At 39.3% G+C, this 25,356-nt stretch overlaps 1 protein-coding gene across 1 annotated transcript in view; it reads right to left on the reverse strand.

Annotated features, from left to right (window-relative positions):
- Positions 1-536: 536 nt before the first annotated feature.
- Positions 537-25,356, reverse strand: part of ABHD5 (abhydrolase domain containing 5, lysophosphatidic acid acyltransferase) — a 29,889-nt gene continuing 5,069 nt past the window's right edge. The window contains exons 2-7 of the mRNA XM_081106408.1: positions 18,754-18,839; positions 15,296-15,668; positions 8,030-8,184; positions 5,995-6,106; positions 3,151-3,337; positions 537-1,946 (exon numbers count right to left, since the gene is read on the reverse strand). Of these exons, the coding sequence (XP_080962534.1) occupies positions 1,857-1,946; positions 3,151-3,337; positions 5,995-6,106; positions 8,030-8,184; positions 15,296-15,668; positions 18,754-18,839 (1,003 nt within the window). The 3' untranslated portion in view covers positions 537-1,856. The remainder of the gene's footprint in view (positions 1,947-3,150; positions 3,338-5,994; positions 6,107-8,029; positions 8,185-15,295; positions 15,669-18,753; positions 18,840-25,356) is intronic.

The following is a 25,356-nucleotide window of genomic DNA, read 5'->3' on the forward strand; positions in this document are numbered from 1 at the left end:
CACTTGGCCCATTCGTGGCTGAAACCCCATTTACTAAGTGAACCTAGAAACTGTCCCTCTCACCTCCCCCCCTCCCCGCCCCCGGAGGGCTGCAACCAGGCTTCCTGCACAGAAACCTGTCATCTGTCCAGCAAAGAATGAATAAGGGAGATGGAGAGTCTGTCAAACAGAAATACAAAAATATCACTCAAATTATTTGTACCACATATGCTTGAATCTGGCCATCTAACCTACTAACTAAAAAGTAAAGGCCATGTTGGTTCTAATGGTAGAGAAATCGGACATGTCTTGGCTCTCACCTTTGGCACTAACCTACTTAATCTGACAAATGAGACAAATTCATTGGGAACCTATCTGTTTTGCTTCAGTGTAATCTGTATATGTTGCCTATTCTTTTGTAGGGAAAATAATGTTGAAAACAGAATATTCAGTCTTTTTGGCAGTTAATCAACAAGTGATAAAACCTTACTTCTAACAACCATAAATTTCCTAATTAACCATTTAAAAAATGCAACAAAGACATGAAACCATTATTTGCTCTAGGTTACTGTTTTTATTTCCATAACCACCTTTCTGCTAGACAAGAACATTAGCAAAACCTGAGTCAGAAATGCCGTGTCCATGCCAGTCCTGCTGTTTTCTTCTTCAAAGGGTCTTCTCAGCAGCCAGTTACCACATGGAGCTTTTTCACAGTCTCAGAGGTTTTCCTCATTTTAAAACAGCAAAAAAGTACTACATTTGATGGCAGTTGTTAAATAGTTCAATCAACCTTACAGAATTTTAGTATAAATTCAAGCATGTAAATTAACACAAAACTTTAAAACAAAAACAAAAACACACCAAACAAACCCAAGTGCTAGCTCATCCCTGGTGCCATGAGATGTAACAGCACTATCTATTTTTATACTTAGTGGTAAAAATATAATCCAGTTTTAGCACCAATCTACAAGATTAGATGTTAATGAAAATATACGATTTGGCTTACTGGAAGGTAACAGTCCTACTATCCCTCAGTGAGGAAATCTGTTCCCTTTGCTGCATCCTGGCTCACAGAAAAGACCAATATTAATGTGAGGAAGAAGGACAGACTTTGTTAAGGCTTTTCAGTACTTGGATCACCTAAGTATTACTGCTGAGTTTTGCTGGAAGTGGAGAATTGAATCACACATAGGAGATCCCCAGGAGTTACACTGTTGTAGATATGTCAGGATGGATCACATTTAAAATGCTGACCATGGCTTTGCAGCCTTAGAGTACAGAGGAAAATCAGAAAAATTAATGCTAGTGATCAATTCCTATCTTTTTACCCAAAATGCTATCTCATCACTCCATTTCAAAAGTGAAGTATTCTAAGAAGGTGACACATTTTTACATAAAAACACATTGAATTTTGATGCATTATATATCAGTTATTAGACATGGCAAATACAAGCAAAGAAAATAAAGTGCACCTTTACAGTATATAAAACATAGATACAGAAATCACTTCTTAAAATAGGCAATGTAGACTGAAATATAAAAAGTGCCTGACATAGCAAAGTTAGACAGAAATGAAAAAAATTTCAGTTGAAAAAATTACCATTTCTCAGTACAGCAGAGTGACAACCAACCTTTTATTAAAGCTATTAGATTCGGAGGCTCTTGTATATTTTAGCTTTGTGAGGGAGAAAGAAAGGCATTCTTCTAGAAGGCACTAACTGGTTTAAGTGTGCAAGCAGCTTCATTCACAGAGAAAACAGGTGCAAAGTGCAGTCAAGAAGACTGCCTAGTTCTGTTGTGTTCCTTACTCTTCACTGTGGACTGACTGTGGCTGAGGAGCTGTATCAGTCAGCAGGCTTCCCCCACCACCCAGGTGCTCAGTCCACAGTGTCACAGATCTCCTTCACCTTGTGGTTGAAATCGTCAGGTTGATCTGCATACACATAATGCCCTGCCCCAAGGATGGCCTGGGAAAGAAAAAGCAGGTGGTCAGTGAAGAAACGGATTTACTAAAGCAATGACATAAGCAAAGACACTTATCAATGAAAGTGAGAACAGCTATATGTAAATAAGACATAGGGCTTGATCCCCCATGTGGGGCGTGTAGGAGGCAGCTGATCAGTGATTCTCTCTCATCATTGATGTTTCTCTCTCTCTCTCCCTCTCCCTCTCCCTCTCTGAAATCAATTAAAAAAGAAGAGTAATACTCTGGTTTCTCTTCACATCACATGACGACGACGTCAGATGAGTGTGACTGTCCCATAGTTGTAGGTGGAGAGGGGATAGGGGAAATGGTATGAACCCCGAAGGGATGTAGGGACCCCCTGTCCCACCCTCCCCCCGCCCTGGTCTCCCCAGCTCCCAGGGGCTGCTGGTCGCATCGTGTGTGTGAGGCCACCCGACAGCTCCGCCTGAGCGCAGTGGGAGGCCCCATGAACTCTGGTACATGCTCTGCACAGCATGCTGTCCCTCACTGTCTGTTTGAGAGTCTATGATATTTATTTTATGAAAGCACTAAACTGTAATAAAGTGAACAACTTGCTTTTTATGAAAAAGAAAAATAGACAACACTGTTCTGTGGCAACTAGCTACTATATAGGATGGGGGAAAAGTAGGTTTACAGTTAGTTATTCATATGGAAAATAATAACAATTAATAGTAAATAACAATACAAGAATCAACTCTGTTTCATGTACTCACAACTGTAAACCTACTTTTGCCTCACTGTGGATATTTCTGTCAAATAAAGAATCTGATAGAATAAAGAGAAAAAAATCTATTGAGCTTCATTAAAATTTTAACATGCAAAAAAATAAACAAACAAACAATTCCAAATTGACCACTAAGACAGGGCCAGCAGATAAACTGAACAAAGTGAGAATGTGCTGCTTTGTGAGTGGGAATTGGCCAAGGTGCTACTGACCTACCCCACTTCCACTTTCTCCCACTTCACAAACACTGCAGCTCTAAGGACGGGCAAGGCCCTTAAGAAAGGCAAATCACCGCCCAGACATGAAGACTAGTGTGGGTCCAATCCTACCCCATCACAAGTGATCCCAGATCTCAGACCGAGGCTGCAGTGCACAGCTCAGGTGGCCTGAAATCTAACTGAAGGCAAAGATTAGGACAGATCTCACCTACGACTGAAAACCCCAAAACCCACCCACTTACTATTGTCTTCACGTATGAATGTGGTCGTAAGGACTGGATGCTGGTGCCAGAATTGCCGTCGATGCAGGACCGCGCACCGTAGATCACCGAGACTGGAATGTCAGGGTCCATTTTGCCGATTCGCTGGAGCATTGGCCTTTTTGCCCATCCATAAGGAATAGTCATATTTCTGAATGCTGTCTCACCACTTTAAGAAAAAGAAGAAAATCGCATGGATGACTTTCTGAGGAGGAGGAGCATGTATCAAAACAGACTCACATTAAACTTCTTCCCACTTAAGAAAAACCTCAGCTTAAACAGAAATCAATTTAGTAGAAACTGTAAGGAACAACCCCACAGAAGATTTATACCTCTGTACACACCTGCAGAAGATACGTGCTTTGTTAGATAAACATGGATGTCCAAACTCTAGTTAATTAAATAAAGCCAAATCAAAACTTGCAGCCCTAACTCCATGTCATTAAATGATTACATTTCCTATGGGGATAATTAAAATGTATCTTTTTCACTCTAACTTATTTCAAATGTAGAAGACAGCTTTTCCACAGGTTCATAGCACTAGCTTTTCAGGCAATGGCAAAGCCTATACTAAGAAGAAATTAAAATTAAGCATGTTCTGTGTATTGTTTATATTTTTAACTTTCTGCATATTATGACATGTGACATCTTAAAACCTTTTTGGCTGAGAGAATGTGACTCCAGGAACTAGCCATTTCTTAGAGGTGACAAAGGACTCCACAGGGAACATGCCTTTGATATGCAAATGGACTAGTGCAGAATCCTGCCTCTTCTGTTGGCCCAGACATTCTAGGAGGCAATGTTTCTCTGCCTTAATCATCCCAGGACCAGGTGCCAGGCAACCAGAGACTATGCCCATTCTTCGAGCCTACCAAAATTACTCCACTGGCCAGTCCCAAATGCTATCCTGCCTGCTGTGTGCCTTTTCGGAAGACCCCATAAAGGCTCTGACCTAGACTCTCCCTTTGCTCCTGTCTTCTGTCTCCTGTCCAAAACCTGACCTTTCTGTGATCCCTTGGGACCTGTGAATATAATGAACTGTTCTCTTGAGTCTTTCCTGCTTCTTCTCTTGTAACCATGGCTATCTGAGTGACCAATACAGCACTTTGCGAACTCCCAGGATAGACCCATTTTGCTGTCATTTCTGCTTCCCTTACAGTACTGGGCATAATTCTGATTGCCTTTTATGAAGACTTTAAGTTCCACCGTAAGAAAGGCTACACAGGCACAAGTAATCATGAAATGTAAGTGAAGAATAAAACACTAAGACCGTGCAGGAAAACACATGATGTATCTGGGATAGACCACTCAAAACTGTAGGACCAAGTCAATAAAGTGTGGAGACCTAATTCACCAGATCCGATTGCCTGAGTCACAAAACAATCTCTTGAGGACCCCAAACCTCTGCAGCCTCCTTCTAACCTACTTTGTTAAAGACGGAGGCCACAGCCACACCTCAATACCTTCCATGGCCTCAATCTTTAATGAAGTAGGTATACATATTCGCTGTCAAAAGCTGGGGAGGAGAAAAGTGAGGGAGACTATCTCTGCATCTAGCCTGTCAGCCTCTCACTCAAGTCTCCATCTTAGATAAGATGCGATACCACTTCTATGTTTTAAAGCGTGGGCCATGGCCTGACTGCGTTAGAAGCATCTGTTAAAGACGCAGCCCAGAACTGCTAAGCCTGACTCTGGGAATCACATTTTGACAAGCTCCAATAATCTGGTACACACAGAAGCATGAGAACCGGAACGCTCACCTTCCTACTCCCTTCTTGATCCTCAACCTACCAACTCTAGGGTCTTGTCTTTCGGGCTCCTCCTAGCTCCCCACCATCTTCGAGCTCTGTTTTCTCCACTGGTTCCTTGCACACACTATCCATGTTTTTTTTAAGTCTTTTTTTTTTTTTAAATAAGAAACCTCTGTGTTTGGCCTTCTTACTCCCTCTGGATTCATATTCTCTTTCTCTCTCTCTCTCTCTCTCTCTCTCTCTCTCCTTATAATTACTGTCAAAATACATGCAGGATCTCTCTTCTCCTACCCCCACCCTTTACTTACTCCATGCCCACTGCAAACATTAAGAGCTGCTTAGTAACGAGAGGTGCAATCATCAAATGAACTTGAAAAATGCTGCATAGCATCTCCCCTGCACTTGGGAGATTTATTACTCTTAGCAGAGTAAAAGGTCCCAAGAAGATCCATGATAGAGAAAACCATTTAGATTTGTTTAATCCAGCACTCCATTTTTTGGGAGAACATTTCTATTCAGTTTGGGAATGCTGTTTTATATGAAGTCTTTGTATCTCTCAACTCTGCCGAACTCTTAAAGATGCCTGAGACCAAGACTTCCTCAAGTGATCCATAGCATTTTAGGGGAAGAAACTAGGTATTGCTTTTTAGATTCCTATCAGAATCCAGTACAGTGTTTTACACAAAAAGTGCTCCAAGAATAGATGAGTAATTTAAGAATTGGTCATTTAACTACTGATAACATCTCCTAGACCAGTGGTCGGCAAACTGCGGCTTGGCAAACCGCGGCTCGTGAGCCACAGGCGGCTCTTTGGCCCCTTGAGTGTGGCTCTTCCACAAAATACTGGCTCTTCCACAAAATACCAACTTCTGCGCATGGGCCGCGAAGTTTCAATCGCACCTGTATGTGCGCGCCCCCACGTGGTATTTTGTGGAAGAGCCACACGCAAGGGGCCAAAGAGCCACATGTGGCTCGCGAGCCGCGGTTTGCCGACCACGGTCCTAGACTATTCACATATTTTCAAAAGAGAAAGTCTAAACTATGAACACAGTACATTTAGAATGATAAGCCTTACCTTGGAGTCTGGACATTACAGTGGTAGATGTATTCTGTCACAGTCTCATCTTCAAACATTGAAGAGTACTTCCGTTTGAAATCAGGCCTTAAACGCTGTACTAGACTTAAACCTATTTAATAGAAAATGAATGTTTTAAATTATCAGTGTTTTAAATTATAATTGACTTACAGATTAATACAGAAAGTTTCAGTGTTTGCTTATATGCTTACAACATATGTATTCAAGTGTATATTTTAGGTGGAAAGAAACACATATCCTAGAAGCTGCTTTCCTCAAGTTCCCTAAGGAGAGCTTAAAGTAAGAATTAAAGTGTCCCATAGTGACTTACGATGTTCTTCAAAAACATATGATCATTTTCTAATACTTGTTTTTGTAGGAAAATGAATTCTACTAAACATGGCAGATGAATAGAGCAACTCATACATAAAATTAATTAATTTACATTTTTCCAAGATATATATATTTCTGTGAAAAAATAAATTCAGGGTTTCTGCTTGGGACACTAGCAATACTACCTGCTAAGGCATCCACAGTGGTCCTATGGCCCTGAGGGGAGAGCAGGGACAAGGCCCCCAAGGGAAAGACGATAAAGAGCAGGAGCCATCATATTTCTGGGCCCCAGGGACTAACCAGTTTCCCTTTCTGCTATCACTGCCTATTATTCTAACAAGGTCTTAGTTCTTTAGTGACATTCCTTCCTATTTCTGAACGAACTATGCAGCTCCATCAAGAATTTGTATGGTGGTTAATAGTCTACATTACTCCCCATCACCACCACCACCTTCACGTGCAAGCATAAATAGGAGGCATCCGTCCTCCACCACTGTCTCCTAATTTCTTTTCATACTTTATTTTTCCCATAACTGCTACTTGTGTGACTCTGATCAAGTCCAAACCATTTACTACACAGACTCTTAGGTAGTTCAGAGGAGGTCCAGACCATCACCATCTGTGACAAAAAGGAAGGAAACTCCCTTGGCTTTGAGACTAAAACAGAGGAGCAGAGAGTCAAATAAATTTAAATCAAAGACTAAGCACTGGTACCTCAAAATATGACTGGAAACACAAAACAAGAGTTCCCAAAATCTTTGCAGAAAAGAACTTCTTTATTTTAACCCTCTGACATTACCAGACGAGAAAAGAATCTGTGTCATCTCCATGGTAGATCAAGTCAGGCTTCGAAACCTACAGCTGGACATGATCTCTGCAGCTGGACATGATCTCTACTGCTAGACATGATCTCTACAGCTGGACATGATCTCTACTGCTAGACATGATCTCTGTAGCTGGACATGATCTCTGCAGCTGGACATGATCTCTGCAGCTGGACATGATCTCTGCAGCTGGACATGATCTCTACTGCTAGACATGATCTCTACAGCTGGACATGATCTCTGTAGCTGGACATGATCTCTGCAGCTGGACATGATCTCTGCAGCTGGACATGATCTCTACAGCTGGACATCTCTACTGCTAGACATGATCTCTACAGCTGGACATGATCTCTGCAGCTGGACATGATCTCTACAGCTGGACATGATCTCTGCAGCTGGACATGATCTCTACTGCTAGACATGATCTCTGCAGCTGGACATGATCTCTGTAACTGGATGTGATCTCTGGAGCTGGATATCTTCCCTGCAGCTGGACATGGTCTCTGCAGCTGGATATGATCTCTACAGCTGAATATCATCAGCCTGACAAGTGCTCTCTAATCTAATGCCCACCAACAGATCCACATAGCACTTCCGCTCCACCCCCAGTCCCTGGGCTTACTGACCTCACCCTCAGCATTTTCCATGTTCTTGGCTTTGCTAATCACCTATAGCGTTGACACTATAAAGACTCCTCACAGAGGAGAAGAATCTGGTTTCATTCATCTTTATGCATGGACTGATACTTTCTAGAGGAAAAAAAGGTTGTTTTTCTCTTTGTTTTTAAGATGTTGACTAACAATGGTAATCAATAAATACTTCTTTACTGCTCTTCTATAAACATTCTGCTTTCCTAGGGTACAGATCTAAGCACTCACCAAAGGGTCCTGCAATCCTGAGGCCAGCTAAAGGGTTAAAGGGAGTCAATACTGCTCCCAGGGCTCTGATCCATACTGGAATTGGTCTGTCTTGATCAGCAAGGTCCGGTCGCTCAGGGAAACCCCAAGGCTCCACTAAAATGAGATGATTTACCCTGTTGGGAAAAGAACAGATATAAGTTCATTTGGCAAAGTCACCCTAGAATGTCAAGAATTAACACAATTTATGAAGTAAAGACAAAGAACCACCTTCAACAACCTTCATATTACAGACAAGACCAATGGCTGAATGGGTTACATTGTATCATGTTCTTATTACATATAAACTTTTAAGATTTGATAGGATGAGAGGTATTATCTAAGGGTATATGATATTGTGTGACTATTCTTGAGAAATGGTATTTGTTGTTTAAGCTACACTCTGACAGATGACCACTCAGAAAAATCCAGTGGTTCAATCTATCTCAAGGTTGACACTGCAGAAATGATTGAAGATTAATATTACACTCATAAAATAGCTTAGGAGTTTAAGTCGGTTCAAAATAACTTTAAATTGACTTTTCACAAACATAAGGATAATGTAACAAAATGGGCTGAAAAGGTACCTCCTAGTTTTGGATGCTATTTTGGTGAACAGGAGAACACCTACCTTACCCATGACATCATGCTAAACTGGCCTCGATTCTATCCTTTCCTAATTTTCTTACTTACTGCCAAAAGATAAATTTTTCAGTCCAAACTCATATAAAATTGTTTCATATCACTAATAGTTTTATTTTTCCATCTTTTGAAACTGCTTCCTGATGAGAGAAAGCCAGAACTCTCAGCAGTACTTTCTTCCAGTGGCTGCATCATATTATATAGTAAATCACGCAGATCTAAGCAGACCATAACGGTCCTCCCAACACAGAAGATATTCAACTGTAAACAAAACAGCCAACAAATGCCAGCAAAAATCTCCCAGGGATGAATTGGCAATGATTCTAAAGTCCCTTTCCTAAGTCATAAATGAAACAGAAAAGTAAAGAAACCAGCACACGGGGTAAAGATGGCTATTATTCCTGATATTAAATGTTCTTCTCTTTTGCCAGCACACGAGTCCTTTGTTCGGACTGCATTTTCTCCAACAGAAAGTTTCAGCGCACAGACCCAGAGTTCCAAGGGCCCTTGGAGAAGTCAGCCCAATCTTCTGTCTCACAGATTTGAGAAGGAAGCTGAGATGCACTGTGTGACCTGCTCCAGGACATAAAGCTAGTGAATGTAGAACAAGGATTAAAACGCACATTTCCTGACTCCAGAACACTAACAGATGCCAACAAGCCTCTGGGCAGAAGGCTCTCTCCTTAGGACAAGAAAGATATTAGTAAAGGCAAAGCCCTTCACTTTTATCAACTCCAGGCTGGTCCTAATACTATACTCTAGATTTCATAACGCCAAGATTTGTAGAACATAACTATGAATCCGTGTGGAAATGTATGATGCAAGAGATTTCTATAGACTTTGAGTGCCTTCACTCATAAAAGTTCTATGAGATTATTATTTTATAATAGTGTAAGGAAGGGGGATGGGAATGAGTTCGTTTTTTTTTTTTTTTTTTTTAAATATATTTTATTGATTTTTTAGAGAGGAAGGGAGAGAGATAGTTAGAAACATCGATGGGAGAGAAACATCGACCAGCCGCCTCCTGCACATCTCCCACTGGGGATATGCCCACAGCCCAGGTACATGCCCTTGACCAGAATCGAACCTGGGACCCCTCAGTCCGCAGGCCGACGCTCTATCCACTGAGCCAAACTGGTTTCGGCGAGTTTGTTTTGTTTTAATGGCAGAGACTATCTCTGACATTTTGACTTCCTCCTAAATTCCTCTCACACAGCCCACATTGAGATTTGAGGAAGGGGGATAGGTCAGAAGTATGAGTAGAACTTATGAAATAGCCACCTAGTTGAAAGTGACAAAGATTCATGTTAAAACATAGTATTATTGCCCTAGCCAGTTTTGCTCAGTGGTTAGAGTGTTGGCCCTCAGATTGAAAGGTCACAGGTTCGATTCCGGTCAAGGCACATACCTCAGTTGCAGGCTCGATCCCCAAGAGGCAACCAATCGATGTTTCTCTCGCTCTCTCTCTTCTCTTCCCTTCTACTCTCTCTAAAAATCAATGGAGAGGAAAAAATGGTATTATTCACTATTGACTTACCTCTTAGAGAAAAAAATCACCCTAAAAGATGACTAAACTTTTGTTAAAATTTGTTGTAGGATCTTGCACAGTCTGCTCTAGACACTCACAGACCTGCTAACCCAAGAAGGAGGAGGACAAAGGAAAATTCGAGGGAGGGAAATTCGAGTTAAGTGATTCTTTTGGTTCTGCCTTAATTTTGGCTTGCCTGTTTACTACGGATTTGCAAAACAGCATCCCCAGGTAAGAATGCCAGCAACAAATTATGCAAAGTGTACATACTAGAGTACATGCCCCCCCCCTTTTTAAATGAGAATAAATTGCTCCAATAACTGATCCTGTGTCATCAGCCTTGCTTTTATAGTGTTTAGCACATAATAGAAATCAGTAAACATTTGGAGTAGTGTTGTCCACATTTCCTTTCAGTCCTTGTCTATAAGGATATACAAATTTTGTAAAGTATAATCAAGTAACAAGCAGAGGAGCTATCCAGTCTGGATTTTCCTGGTTCCCCAGATGACGTGAGAACATCAAATAAGTTCTTATATTAATCTTGCAGGTCATTACTCACTAGTGGGTAGTAAAATCCATTTAGAGAGTCAGAGCCAGTCTGCTCTGATTGTTTTTTAATAAAATTATATTATGTGGAGTAGAAAAATATGTAAGCGTATCATTCCACAAAACTGTTTCAGACACACACACATACACATATAATTCATACTGAGGGTTATATTCAAAAAAGTTTGAAAACCATTTTTTTAAGTTCTGCAACAATGTCTAAACTGGAGTTTTATATATCATCTACTTCCACTACCTCAGAAAATAATTGTTCCTTATTTTTTATTGTAAGGCTTTAAATGAGATAGATTGTGCAAAGTTATCAGATAATAAATATAAAGTAAATGTTAGATAGTTACAGTAGCAAAAATAGGAAGACTACTGGAGAAGAATTCAATCTAGGGAGCTGGGAAGACAGTGGCAAGAACCACCTGAGCAGTGAGTAATGTAACTTTCATCCTCCAGGAAAGCCTGACCACAGACAGGTTTTGTCTCACAGGTTATTATAGCCCTGCAGTAGACCAAGTTCCTAGGCTATCTTCTCGCCTCCTTTTCTAATGAAGAGATCATCTCATTTGATAGTAGTTATTTGGTTTTAATGTAGTATATCTAAATTAGTATAGTAAACCAGATCCTAACCTCTCATATTCTGTAGCTGATAGCATGATGGGATTGTTAGTTCACATCTAGGATTAAGGAATGGGTCCACCCAGACACCACATGTGAGTCATCCTATCAGACATCTTTGTCAAAGAATCAGAGACTTATTTGAACTACACGAAAAACAAAGAACCAGCAGAGCAGGAACAAGAGGACAATAGCCCATCAGTTTCAAAACATAAAGAGGCACTCTTCTCCAGGTTAGCATTAGAGTAGGTCCTGAGTTGGAAGATTGCAGTATAAAGGGCAAAGTGGTGGACAACACACAAGCTCTAACCCCTTGGGACAGCTGAGTCTCAGTGCTAACAAAGGTATATAACCTGACTTTCATGAATTTTAAGTTCTGCCACCAACCAGATATAACAAGAAGAATATTCAGACCAAGAACCAAAATGCACAAGGGAGTCTGCAGGACCTACTTACGCAACAAGGAAAGGGAAAAAAGGACCAGAAAGAACTCTAGTCAGTGCACAAATGAGCAATTCTCAGATCGAGTTAGGGGCAGGTATTTCCCATTGCCTCCAAGCCACTGAAGGGAGAATGGGACAGGTCCAGAGCACAACAAACTAAATACCTCCAACTTCAGATCAAGCAGAACAACCTTTCTTCTCAAGAAAGGCTGAGAAGAAATGTTCAGTCCACCTCTGCAGAGTCGGAAGACAGAGCCAGGCAAGGTCAAAAGGTCAGATGATCTGAAAACCTTAGTGAAGAAGTAAAGACCAGTTGTAACCTACTCTGTTGTAACTTGGAATGGATTTCTTTGCTAAACACTAAGTTAGTTTCTTAGAGTCCTTTTCTTTAGTTTATAAGAAATACCTGAAAGTTGGGTAAGAGACATCTGGAGTAGCTAGTTCCATACTTGCTTAGTTGATACTGGTAAAAGATAAAATGAAGCATATTAAAAATTTTAAGAGTTTATTTGAGCAAAAACTGATTTGAGTCAGGCAGTGCCAAACCAGTAGTAGTTAGGAATGCTCCACTGAGCAAGAGGAAAGACTGGCTATTTGTGATTCGATGTCCTTAGTTTTTTATTTCATAACCTTGAGACATTTACAGGCTTAGATTCTGGTTTGCTTACACAGGCCATGGCATTAGAGCCACATCAGTCTAGTGGCCTCCTTTTTTCATTCATTTAACCCTTTGCGGTCGTTTGTCTACTCTCAGCCACCAAAGCTTTTTTATCGTTCCGGTCATATGTCTGCTCTCAGCCACCACAGCAAGGAACCGTACGAATCTTAACTCTATTCATTCATGTATCAGTTCATAATTTCTCTGAAAGCTCTTAAGTGTCTAAGCGGCCTTGTCACGAACCAAAACACTGCCCCGACAAATCGGAGATATTGAAACTCAATATAAACAAACGCGGTTGTTCCACACTCGCCATGCAAAACACCGTGGCGAGTCAGTCGCCTTTTGAGAGTGAAGAAATCGACAAGCTTCGGAGATACTTTGCAGAATTTCAAATAAAGCTTTACAAATTACGTTTAACTGTAATTAGGCATTCTCGCTTGTTAAGATATTTCAAAATAATACTCCAAAATGGCAAAAAGAAAGTTACCGAAAGAAGTGTACTGCGAATCTGAAAGTAACGATGAAGAGTTTTATTTTGGCACCTTGAATGCTGACTCTGACGTAGAAAGTGATAACGTTTGTAGTGATTCTACTAGTGACGTAGTTCTAAAAAAGAATTAATAAATCTTGTTTATCCTTCATAATCTTGCATGCTATGTATCACTGCTCTTTCAATGAAAATTAATTCCGACCAGTACGACACCCATGTCCAAATTTAATACGACCGCAAACGGTTAAAACTGGACACCCACTATGTGCCCAGCAAAGGGTTTCAACTGAATTTCATTAATGATTTGGGATATTTGAAAATCCAGAGAATCTCATTATTTTGAAATTAATGTATTGAATAATTTAAGTTATGCAGTTAAGAATTCAAGATTGACTATTCAACACATTCTATAGAGTTCCACTCAATATTTGTTAGCAATCAGCCAATTTAAACATGCTAATTATTTCAAGCATTCTCATATTCATCTATTGCTAATATTTGGTGGTTCTTGGTCCTGACACTTTAGTTTTAATACTTTAGTTTTATTTCTAGTATTAGGCACAAACATTCAAAAATCAATTTCTATAAATGTAGTCAGTACAAGACTGGAATCACTGGCTTTGTTTTAGATACCTGTTCTGTCAACCATGTCATTCAAAATATGTTGCTATCCTCTTTTAAAGGTAATTTTAAAGTGATCATTCCCTTCTGAATCAATGTGAAACACCTTATTTCTTTAAACATTTCACAACTGCAAATGAAAATCTCCCTAACTTAAATAGCAGATAGCTATGAAGGGCCAGGATTCTAAGACTCATAACCAGTCTGGCCCAAGAGACCCATGTCACATCTCCAAGGGATAAATACCACAAGAGTGACCTCATAAACATGTTACGAAACAAAGGAAGTCCAATCTCCACAAATACCCTGTTGTCTTTATACCAGAAAAGTCTCCACTTCCTTCTCTCAGTGACAAACATTTGTCACCAAGAGTAGGACACAATTAAAGGCAGTAATCCCAAACAGCGAATGAGGTGAAGAAAATTTCATTTTTTTTTAAAAGAACTAATCTGCCAGTTGAAAAAAATTATTACTGTCTAGCACACAGGACTATAAACTCTCCACAAAAGTCAAGTGTAAATGAAGTTTAAATAAAGAATCTGTAGCCCTAACTGGTTTGGCTCAGTGGATAGAGCGTCGGCTTGCGGACTCAAGGGCCCCAGGTTCGAATCCGGTCAAGGGCATGTACCTTGGTTGCGGGCACATACCCAGTAGGGAGTGTGCAGGAGGTAGCTGATCGATGTTTCTCTCTCATTGATGTTTCTAACTCTTATCCCTCTCCCTTCCTCTCTGTAAAAAAATCAATAAAATAAAATAAAAAGAATCTGTAGAGAAAATTTGGCTGTTCCAGAGGAAGAAAACCTCAGGTACACCAGGCTGCTGCTCCACGTGTACGTGGAGTTATGCAATGGGCAGCCTCATAAATGCACTCTGAAAATGACAATCACCCAATGTCTCATTCACAGACCTCAATGTCACAGTTGGTTGCAATTTTGGATTTAAAAATTATTCCAATAGAAAAATACACTGGCAACCAAAAATGCTGATTATTATTTGTTTCTTTCTGAAAGATGAACAAAACAAAAATGAGCTTTTCTTCCATTTTTTTTCGCACTCTAATGTGACCTCCCCTCAGAGAGGTAACATAAATAATAGGAAATAACACAAGAAAATCAGGTAGAGAAAGGAGGAGATGCTACAAAGATTCTGAGGCAAACACTTATTAATTCAATGACTAGGAAAATAATTCTATAACAACAAATGTTAGGGCACAGTATAATTTAAAAACCCTGTAAAATAGACTATGTAGGTATATTTTCTGTAGTTTAGAGGAAACTAAAGCGTAGAGGTTAAGTGATTTTGCTCTAAGTCAAAACATAGCACTAGGTTTTCTAATTTCTAACCTTTTGATTTCCTATTACAGCTTATTACAACCTGGAAAAACCTGCTGGATCCAAAAGTCTAATGATAACAATAGAAAGCAATACCACAACAACTTTTATTTGTGGCTTCAACTGTATATATTCTAAGTTTAACAAATAGAAAGTCCCTTCTTAAGCTTCTATAAATGTGTATGTAGCATGTGTAATAGGAAAATGTGACATCATTACTTCAGCTACTAAATTGGCCATTAGTTGTGATGTGTTTAGGGTCCTTTAAGAGAATCTGTCTTGTAAGGCTCAGGTACCAACCACCAAAGATGGAAACTAGAGACTAGCACAGGTGCTTCTCTTCTGTCATCATCACTTACCTTTTTGGGTACTTCAGTGAGTAAGCAGCAGCCAAGAACCCTCCCAGGTTGTGTCCAAGCAAGATCATTTTGTCCAGTCCTAGGGCACATCTCCACTCTTCAATGGATTCCACAAACTGATTCTCCACTTCTTCTGCATCATTATCAAACATGGGTCTACTACTTCGTCCAAAGCCCAATAGGTCAAAAGCATAGACAGGTCTATCGGTGCAAAGATCTTCATAGTTCAGTGCCCAGAGTCCAAGACCTCCTCCAAAACCATGGAGAAGGACAAGTGGAGTCTTATTTGGAACATCGTAAGAGAACTTCAGTGTCCATATTTTATTTCCATTAGATACACGAACAGCTTCTTTCTTATATATACAGGGGACACCTAAAAAAACATAAAAGAAAAATTCTGCTTAACTTCACTACCTCTGAGAAGGGAAGTATTCTCAGAGCAATCAGAAATTAATAATATACAAATCATCTGGTTGCCCTTCATATGATCTTAGCCTTTATTATATCATCCCTAAAAAAAAAAAAAAAAAAAGTATTCATTTCACTGAAGCAAGTAATTCTTAACGATCATATTTTACATCTAAGTGGGACAATCCATCTCAGACAAGTCTCAAGTTCGTGTGGTCAGGGTCTTTTGGCAAGTCATGTAGTTCTTTAGACTTCTTTCCACATCCATCAAATGAGAGTACTACACCCTTAGAAATGGAGAGGAACTCAATATTCACTGAATCCATTATTTGGAGGTCTCTATCTTTGCAAACAAAAGAATGCCACCTTGAATTTTTCTAACACTTGAAGATTAAGCATTGAAGACTAAAGTTCAGACTCAAAAGAAACCTTTTTCCCTAATAAGTAAATAATAAATTTAGGGAAGGATTAACAGTATCTGTATTTAAACACATAAATGAAATCTTAAGTGATTTCAGAGTTTAGAGGGAAAAAGGTGACATGTTATGGTAGGAACTCCTCAGCATAAAGTGACAATAATGTGAGTTCAAGTCCAACATTCTCTCTAGAAAGTGCAAATCATCATCATTTTATAGATAAAAATTCTTACTTGCCTTCAATGCTGTGAGACTAAATACAGTATTTTAAATATCCCCCCAAAAGACTAAAGATGAAACTAATCTGAAATTCATTTACATTAAATTATCAACTGAATGGCTACCCACTTTAGATGTCCCCTTATTTGTTTGTGATATTCACTTGCAGTGGACAATCAATGGAGAGCCAAGTTCACTCCCTGCATTAGTCACTTGCTTTAATGTCTGATATTGGACCAGGGGCCAATTCTCACTCCTATTTGCATCCCTAGAACTTAGCAGTAGGAAATCAGTATGTTTGTTAAATGCATGAGCTGGGCATCTAGTACCCTTTCTTATCTCCTGACAAGAATTTCTGTGTGTTTTGAACCTTTAATGAGGAAAAATCAATACCAAGCTCAAGGACACTCACTGTGCTTAGTGTGTCACTGGGTCAAGGGTTCGGTATATAATTAGCAAACAGGACAAACATGAACAAAGATACACACAGTTACAGAATGAAAACTGACGCCTGGCATGGTTAAGTCTCGCTTTCCTCATCAGTCAGCAGCATGTTGGGGAATCCCAAGCCGATGGGAACATATGTGCAGACTCTGGGCATTGCAGGTTGCCCTCCGGCACATCCACCTTCAGCAGCACCTGGTACATCTTCCTCAGAAATTTCTCATCATGCTCAGACCCATGAGTCGGCCTTTTAGGCACCGCAACCAGATGCAAGGTATCAGCCACCTTGAAGTGCCAACCACTCCACCTTGGATATAATACGTGCCATGAACACAGTCAAGGTTGAACTCCATAGAGTTGATGAGGACCTAGGTAACCTGGAGGCACAGGGGAAGCCCCGCCCCGCCACATGTGAGCTCAGCAGTTTGTAAGAATTTCTTTAGTAAACCACAATGACATCTTTCCCAGCTTTATAGAGAAGAAGATTACCCAAGCATATAGAGTAGAAATTTACTTTCATGCTGAAAATCCATGTAAGATGACTAACTGTCCCTTCCTATGGCTATATTCAGTTATGGTCACTTACTCCTGAATCATTCAAATGCACAAACAAGAAAATTTATTTGTGGTAGAGTGGATGAAAAACATACATGACATACACAACAAATATCTGCACATACATACACAACAATCATATATGTGAACTGCAACGCTTAATCCACGCCTCTAAATTGTAGCAGCAGAACAGAACTACTGGTATACCATTAACACTATTGCTTAAAAGTATACCCACAGATACCTGGGAACACCTAGACCAGTGGTTCTCAACCTTCTGGCCCTTTAAATACAGTTCCTCATGTTGTGACCCAACCATAAAATTATTTTTGTTGCTACTTCATAACTGTAATGTTGCTACTGTTATGAATCGTAATGTAAATATCTGATATGCAGAATGGTCTTAGGTGGCTCCTGTGAAAGGGTCGTTCAACCGCCAAAGGGGTCGCGACCCACAGGTTGAGAACCGCTGACCTAGACAGTACAAGTTTGGGTGAATTACAGTGTCCATAAGAAAGAAACAAACAAAAAGGTTTCCACACCATTATAAATGTAAAATTAAAGAGTCCCAGAATACTAGAACTGAAAGGAATTTTAAGGATCCTCCTACCCTTGTTTTATGGGTAAACATCAGGAAGCTGAGAAAAGTGACTTGCCCAAGACCTGATTGCAGATCTAGGCCTAGACCAGGGTACCTTGTTCTGGTCCAGAACTTGCTCCATTCTACAAGACATCTGCTCTGGACTGGCTACAGCCCATTCTCAACACATAGTCTAGGGACCTCTGGGGAACCCCTAAGTCTCTTTTAGGAGATCTACGAGGTCAACTCTATTTTCATATTAATATTGGTATTTTATATTTGCCTTTTCATTCTTACTCTTTGAGGGTACATAGTGGAGTTTTCCAGAGATCACAAAAGATGTCATTACCAACAGTCTAAATGCAGAAGCAAATATGAGAATCCAGATGCCTGATATTAAGTCAGACAGTAAAGAGATTTGCAAGCATGTAAACAACGCTACACTTCTTAATACATTTCTATTTGAAAAGTAGTTATTTTTAGAAATATGTTACTTCTTTTAACCTGTATAAGTTTATTACTATTATTTTAAAATAAATTATTAATAACTTTTAAATTATTCAGTCTTAATTTCTAATATCGTAAATGATACCTATTACCTATAAACAAAGCTCCTTAGGATCCTTACTAATTTAAGAATATAACAGACACTCAAAACCAACAAGTTTGGGAGCCCCTGTCCCCCCACATTTAGGTACTTGCTCATGACATGAAAAAGAAAAAAAAAGTTATTTTGCCAAATAAATAACACACGACAAAATCTTAAGTTTCAGGACAATGTGAATATTGGACCTATGTTAGCAAACAACTGTTAACATATAAGGAGAAAGCCTTACATTTTAAAATTTTCTCTTCAGCTTCTTTAAGGTGTGATGTAGACGTAGGGCACCATGTGGGAAGCCAACCAGTTAGCCATCCTGACCTAGAGCATCAAAACAAAACACAAAGAGGTGAGGTAATGCTCTTCTCAACTCCCAACTATTATACACAGAGAAGAAAAGCAGAATAGAAAACTTACTGAGGGTGAAGCTATCTACATATGACAAAACTCACCTGATAGGTACAAAGCATTGTGGTAAAATACTGGATTACAGACATTCAACTTCAGCCTGTGAACCTCCAATATCAAAGTCTACCTATCTTATCTCTGTGGATAGTCAGATCATAAATAATCAAGCAGAGGTTAAAAATGGGCAGAACAAGAAAAGACAAGCCCTGGCCCAGTAGCTCAGTAGATTAGAGCATTGTCCGGATACACCAAGGTTGCGAGTTCAATCCAGGTCAGGACACATACAAGAATCAACCAACAAATGCATACATAAGTGAAACAACAAATCGTGTTTTTCTCTCTCCCTTCCCCCCAGCTCTCTCTCTCTCAAAAATCAATAAATAAAAATGGGGGGGAGGGTGGAGACAAAAAAAGGCATTCCCCTCCACACTGCAAGACAGCCTCTTATATCAGGGTGGAAGTGCAAGCAAGTCAGAGACCATGAGAGGGTATAAAATATAACTGGTATGAGGATTGAGAGAAGAGAAATCTTATTAAAATATGAGATTGCTTTTAGAATAAGGCTTCAATTTTCATAGTTAAAAGTACAACATTAAAGCCATTTCCTGTTTGTATTTCCTCCTTTTTTTGCAGGAGCAGGGGGAATAGAGCAAACCTATAGGTGGCCTATGGTGGCAAATTCCAGAAAACTCCTCTCAATCCAGCTCAAATGATAACGAAAATTATAAGTTCATAGCTTTAAGTCCAGAAGAAGAGGGACTGACTAAATCTGATGGCTCTGGTTCCATTTCTCTGTAATCCTCTCTTATGTACTTTTCCCAGGGATTGGCCCATGTACCATCTGAGTAGGGTGAACTGGTTAATTTTAGTGAAAAAGCTTTGGGTTTCAGCAAACAGTAGATGAAAAGAATGACCTAGGCATCTGGCAGAAGATAGCTGAACAAAGAGAAAAAGGAAGCAGGCCTGAGGCAACAGGTGAGGAAAGGTGTGGGGAGGCTGCCTTGTAGTAGCCAGCCAAGGAGAGGATGAGCCTTCAACTCCTGCCCTGGCATCAGCAGAAGTTGCTTTTGACTTGGTCACCACAGATGAGCTTATTTCAAAGGTGGAGTGGTAGTCCAAGCACTTCCAGTGAAGGAAAAGACATCTGAGTCCATGCACATAGGAAGTGCACAATGTGCTCTAACACATGCATTGGCTGTTTCTAAAGGCTGCTGTAACAAATCACCACAAACTTGGTGGCTAAAACAGAAATGTTTTCTATAGTTCGGGAGACCAGGATCATTAGGCTAAAATTAAGGGGTCAGCAGGGCCATGTTCCCAATAGACGCCTAGGGCAGCGGTTCTCAACATGTGGGTGTTTCACAGGGGTCGCCTAAATACATTCTGCATATCAGATATTTACATTACGATTCATAACAGCAAATTACAGTTATGTAGCAACGAAAATAATTTTATGGTTGGGGGTCACCACAACATGAGGAACTGTATTAAAGGGTCATGGCATTAGGAAGGTTGAGAACCACTGCTCTAGGGGAAAATTCATTCCTTGCCTCTTCTGAGTTCTGGTGGCTGCTGGCATCCCTTACCCTGTGGCAGGGTCACTCCAGTTCATCACCACATTGCCTTCTCTTTTGTGTGTCTCCTCTTCTGCCTGCTTATAATCTTCTCTGCCTATTACTTGAAAGAACACTAGTGAATCCATTTAGGGCCCGCTCAGATAATCCAGAATCATCTCATGATTTTTAACTGAATCAGTTAAGTTAAAAGTCTGCAATGTCTTTGTCACATAAAGTACCATTCACAGGTTCCAAGGATTAGAACATGGCCATACCTTTGGAAACCTTTATCTTTGGGGACCACTACCACAAATAAAAACATGAAGAGTGTCCCAAGATAAAATATGTAGAAACATTCAATAAGCGGTAGCATTATGCTGATGACAACAATAACAATAATTCACTAAAATTATGTGCCATTAATTAGGTAGTAATTCCTAAAATAAGAATGTTAGCTAAGGTTTAGAAGGAGTTCAAAGAATTATCATTTTTCATCATTCCTTGCCTGAAAGCTAAAGCTACTCCTAAGTGACCTACAATGGGAAACTCAAGTCTTTCTCCAGCCTTTTACCTGACACCCTAGTATCATTTTTGTCATTCTTATTCTCTATTCTCTAGTCATACAATACTGTATTCCCTGTTCTCTTGCTTCTTGGTTCTGAACATCCTTGGAATATGCATCTCCCCTTCCTTTCATGATTCATTACACTTATCACCAACCTCAGATTAGATTTCATTTCCCCAAAAGGATTAGATCAAGATGGCAGGATGGCACCCTGTACTCAAACTTTATTTTCTTACTTCCCAAGTTGTGTTATAAAGTTCTTATTTATTCACTAGAGGCCCGGTGCACAGATTCATGCCCCAGTGGGGTTCCTCAGCTTGGCCTGTGGGGATTGGGCTGAAACCGGCTCTCTGACATCCCCCAAGGGGTCCCGGATTGCGAGAGAGCAGTTTTCAGGTGATGTATCCCGGAATCGGGCTTCCTCTTCTTTGGTTCTGGGTGCATCACTTGAGAACTGCAGCTACCAAGTCACTAAAGCTCGGCAGCTCCTGCATTGAGTGTCTGCCTCCTGGTGGTCACTGTGTGTCATAGCTAACCGGTCAGACAGTCAGACAGTCGCTTAGGCTTTTATAAATATAGATTAGTATTCTTATCCAACTGTAATTTCCTTGAAGGTAAGGACTTTGTGCTCACAACTGTTTTCTCAATTTATATTCCTATACCTGACTTATAAATATACATTGATGACAGGAATGAAAAAAGTTACTGCTTCATCTGAAATGAAGTGGTTGCAATGAATTACAAGAGGATCACTTGAGTAATAAGAGAATTTTCTGAGATAAGAAGTTCTCAATCTTGACAGATGTATGTGTATATCAAAATTCAACCCATGAACACTTAATATTTAAGCAATTCATTATAATAAAACTTTACACCAAAAGGAGTAAAATGGCTGGATTTGATAACTGGTTGGATATAAAGGTATAATAGAGGCTTCAGAGATCTGTCTTAGGTGCCACTAATGACGTCAGAGAACACATGAATAAGAATAGGTGTGAGCAGAGAAATGTGCTAAGTTTTGGACGGGCTGACCCAGCATCCAGCTTTTTCTAAGCTTCGTAGGCCCATCCTTCTTCATTCCCTTCTCTGTAGAATTCCTCCGGGCATTATGTGTAACAGGCACTCAGTAACTGTTTGCGGAATGATTAAGTCACTCACAATCCAGGTTATTCTCATTCCAAGTTATCCCTATTTCACTGATGTAAAAACTGAGGTTCAGAAATGTTAAACACCAGACAGGTCCAAGAGTATACAGCTAGTAAGTTAAATGACACAAGTAGAGATTTGAGTTCAAAGTCCCTTTTTTATTCAGGTGACTACCTTCTTTAAACTATATGAGTTCTCATTACCTGTAGGATAAAGTCATATTCCTTAGGGCTGCAGAGAAGATACATTATAGCCTGTGTTATAATGAGGCTCTACTCCAATGTTCTCTGCTGCTAGCGTTAAACCTAAACCTTCTGTATTAACGGCATAAGACCTCTAGGCATCTCCCACAAATGTTCCATATAACTTATTATCAATGTATGAACTAATCTAAAACATTAATATTAGCCTATTTGTAAACATATAAACCCATTTACAAATCAGCAACGAACCTGTCAATTTATTCAACAATTTTTCAACTGTTGGATAAAAAATTTTAAAGTAAGCCATTACTAAGCTGAAGCTCTTTTGTTCTTGTCCAGGAATAGTCACAACGTTCCATGTGTGGTCACAAAAATATGAGCTAGGACCAAGAAGAAATTAGTTACAACTTAGTCTCATCAATTTTTTTAAAATATCCCTCAAATCATACATAATTCTTTGTCAGAGAGAATCAGAGGTCAATACAAAACAAGAACAAAGAAAATTAAAGTGAAATGAACTATAATTACTATTATTCCAACTGACATCATAGACATGCTGGGGGAGGGGGGGGGAGAGTAACAGAAATTCAATCTTTTTTTCAATCTTAAAAAAAGAATTACATTCTTTGAATACCTATAATGTACAAGGCACTAGAGTTTAAAATAGTAATACAGGCATTATGTCTACCTCTCATCATAAAACCTGAATCATGACGGGATGTCTTGTCCAAAAGGCAAAGTAATATTTTTACATTTGCAAGCCTAGCGCATTACATTAAAATTTAGGGTTTTTCAACCACAGAGTGAGCCACTAACACTCCTCTTGTTTTCACAACAACCTTTTCATCAAAGCAGATAATTTTTTTAAGGTGGGGTTTTACATATCTCCATAGGGTGAAAAGCAGGGGGTCTATATTTTCCATCCTTCAGCTGATCAATCTTTGTTCACAAGTTCCCACACTTTAGCTGCTACCTCTATTGCTCTAAAACACCCATCCAACCTCATCTCCTGTCTGAGGGGTAAATTAATCTCATCTTCAAAGGGACTCTCTGCCCCTGCCATATGATCTTCTATGTCATTCAGTGTTGTTCTGCATTTCTAGTCTAGGGGGACTAGAACTAAGGATACAAGACTGAAGCTTGTCAGATATCCAAATATTCTTCTGAGGTCAAAAAATCAAAAGTAAAAATTAAATTCATGTGGCTCACCTATACAAGAGTGAACAACATACCAAGATGTCTTCATATGTGCAATTTAGATTTACATTGTAATTTAAATTGCTTAACAAATTCAAGTGACATTGCATGTTAGTCTCTTCATAGCTTTGGAAAATAAATAGAAAAGCAAAATTCAACTTCTCGATTTTATTTAAGCAGATAATCAAGAAACACCATCATCTATTGCTGAGGCTCTAATTTCAGAAGTGACCCAAGTGTCAATCACAATATAAAGAAAAGCTGTTCACAGGGAGGACATTTGTAGACCATATATCTGATAAGGGGTAAATACATAAAATATATAAAAAACTGATACAACTCAATAACAACAACAAAAAACTCAGATTACAAAATGGGCAAAAGATTTGAATAGACTTTTTTCCAAAGAAGACAAAGATGGCTTACAGCCAGCATTGTTCAGTGGTTGAGCATTGACCTATGAACCAGGAAATCATGGTTCCATTCCTGGTCAGGGCACATGCCCGGGTTATGGGCTTGATCCCCAGTGTGGGGTGTGTAGGAGGCAGCCGATCAATGATTTGCTCTCATCATTGATATTTCTCTTTCTCTGTTTCTTTCTCTCTCTCTCTTTCTTCCTTCCTCCCTCCCTCCCTTTCCCTTCCTCTCTGAAATTAATAAAAATATATATATTTAAAATAAAAAAAATATAGCATTAATGTTGTACTTAAGTCCTATCCAATCAACATTTAAGTTTCCTGGTAATCCCTGTTGTGTTCTCTAAGACATTGGACTATCTATAGTATTACTAAACCTGAATTGCACAATCCATAAATATTGTGAAACAGTGAAAGAGGTTTCAAAGTATTCTGAAGAAAATGTACAAAAATCTGGCCAATTTCCACACACTCTTGGCCACTTAAATAACATTTCTAATTAGGTTATAAGTAAACAGGATTTCATTTTATTACAATTTTATAAATGGCCTCTATCCCTATGCTGGTACTGTTAAGAGAAAAAATTAGGTTTATTATTGCTCTCTATAAGCTATTCTAAGCACAGTATTCTATCCCATTTAGAGCAACCATGAAGCTTTGATTTTTGTTATAAATATTCCAATTAGAGGTTCATATGTACATATTCCTCTGAAATAATTCCTCAACCAATAAATGATTGAAAACTTCCAAATTGGACATCATAACACTTGGACAAATAAAAGCCTTCTTTCCTGAGAACTGACTTTCTAAATTCCATTCTTGGAAAAGACAGTCTCATATGCCCATAATTTAAGGGATTAACATGCCAGTTTTAAAAAGTAAATAATACTTAAATGACTTATCACTAACCTTTAGATCAATGACAACCCAGGCCCTCTAATATATTGTAACACATTAACATTCTTTTAACTTCCTTTTTCATTTCTAACCTGTAATTTTTATTTAAAGACCCAGAGTTGGAGAATCCGTGTTTTAGAGACAGCCCTGTGCTGGTATTTCCCCCCAATTGTTTCCGACCTTCCCTCACACAGTAAGCAAAGCATCCTGGAGTCAGACACAGCATCAAACATACTTAAAGAAAGCTACATGTGCAATTTAGATTTACACTGTAATTTAAATTGCTTAACAAATTCAAGTGACATTGCACATTAGTTCTGAAATAAGTTTATCCACTAGCCCAACCTGCATGGCTCAGTGGTTGAGCGTGGACCTATGAACCAGGAGGTCACGGTTCGATTCCCATCAGGGCACATGCCTGAGTTGTGGGCTATATTTCCAGTGGGGGCC

The sequence above is a fragment of the Myotis nattereri genome, assembly GCF_964212035.1.
Source record: "Myotis nattereri genome assembly, chromosome: 14".
In the NCBI taxonomy this organism is placed as follows: domain Eukaryota; kingdom Metazoa; phylum Chordata; class Mammalia; order Chiroptera; family Vespertilionidae; genus Myotis; species Myotis nattereri.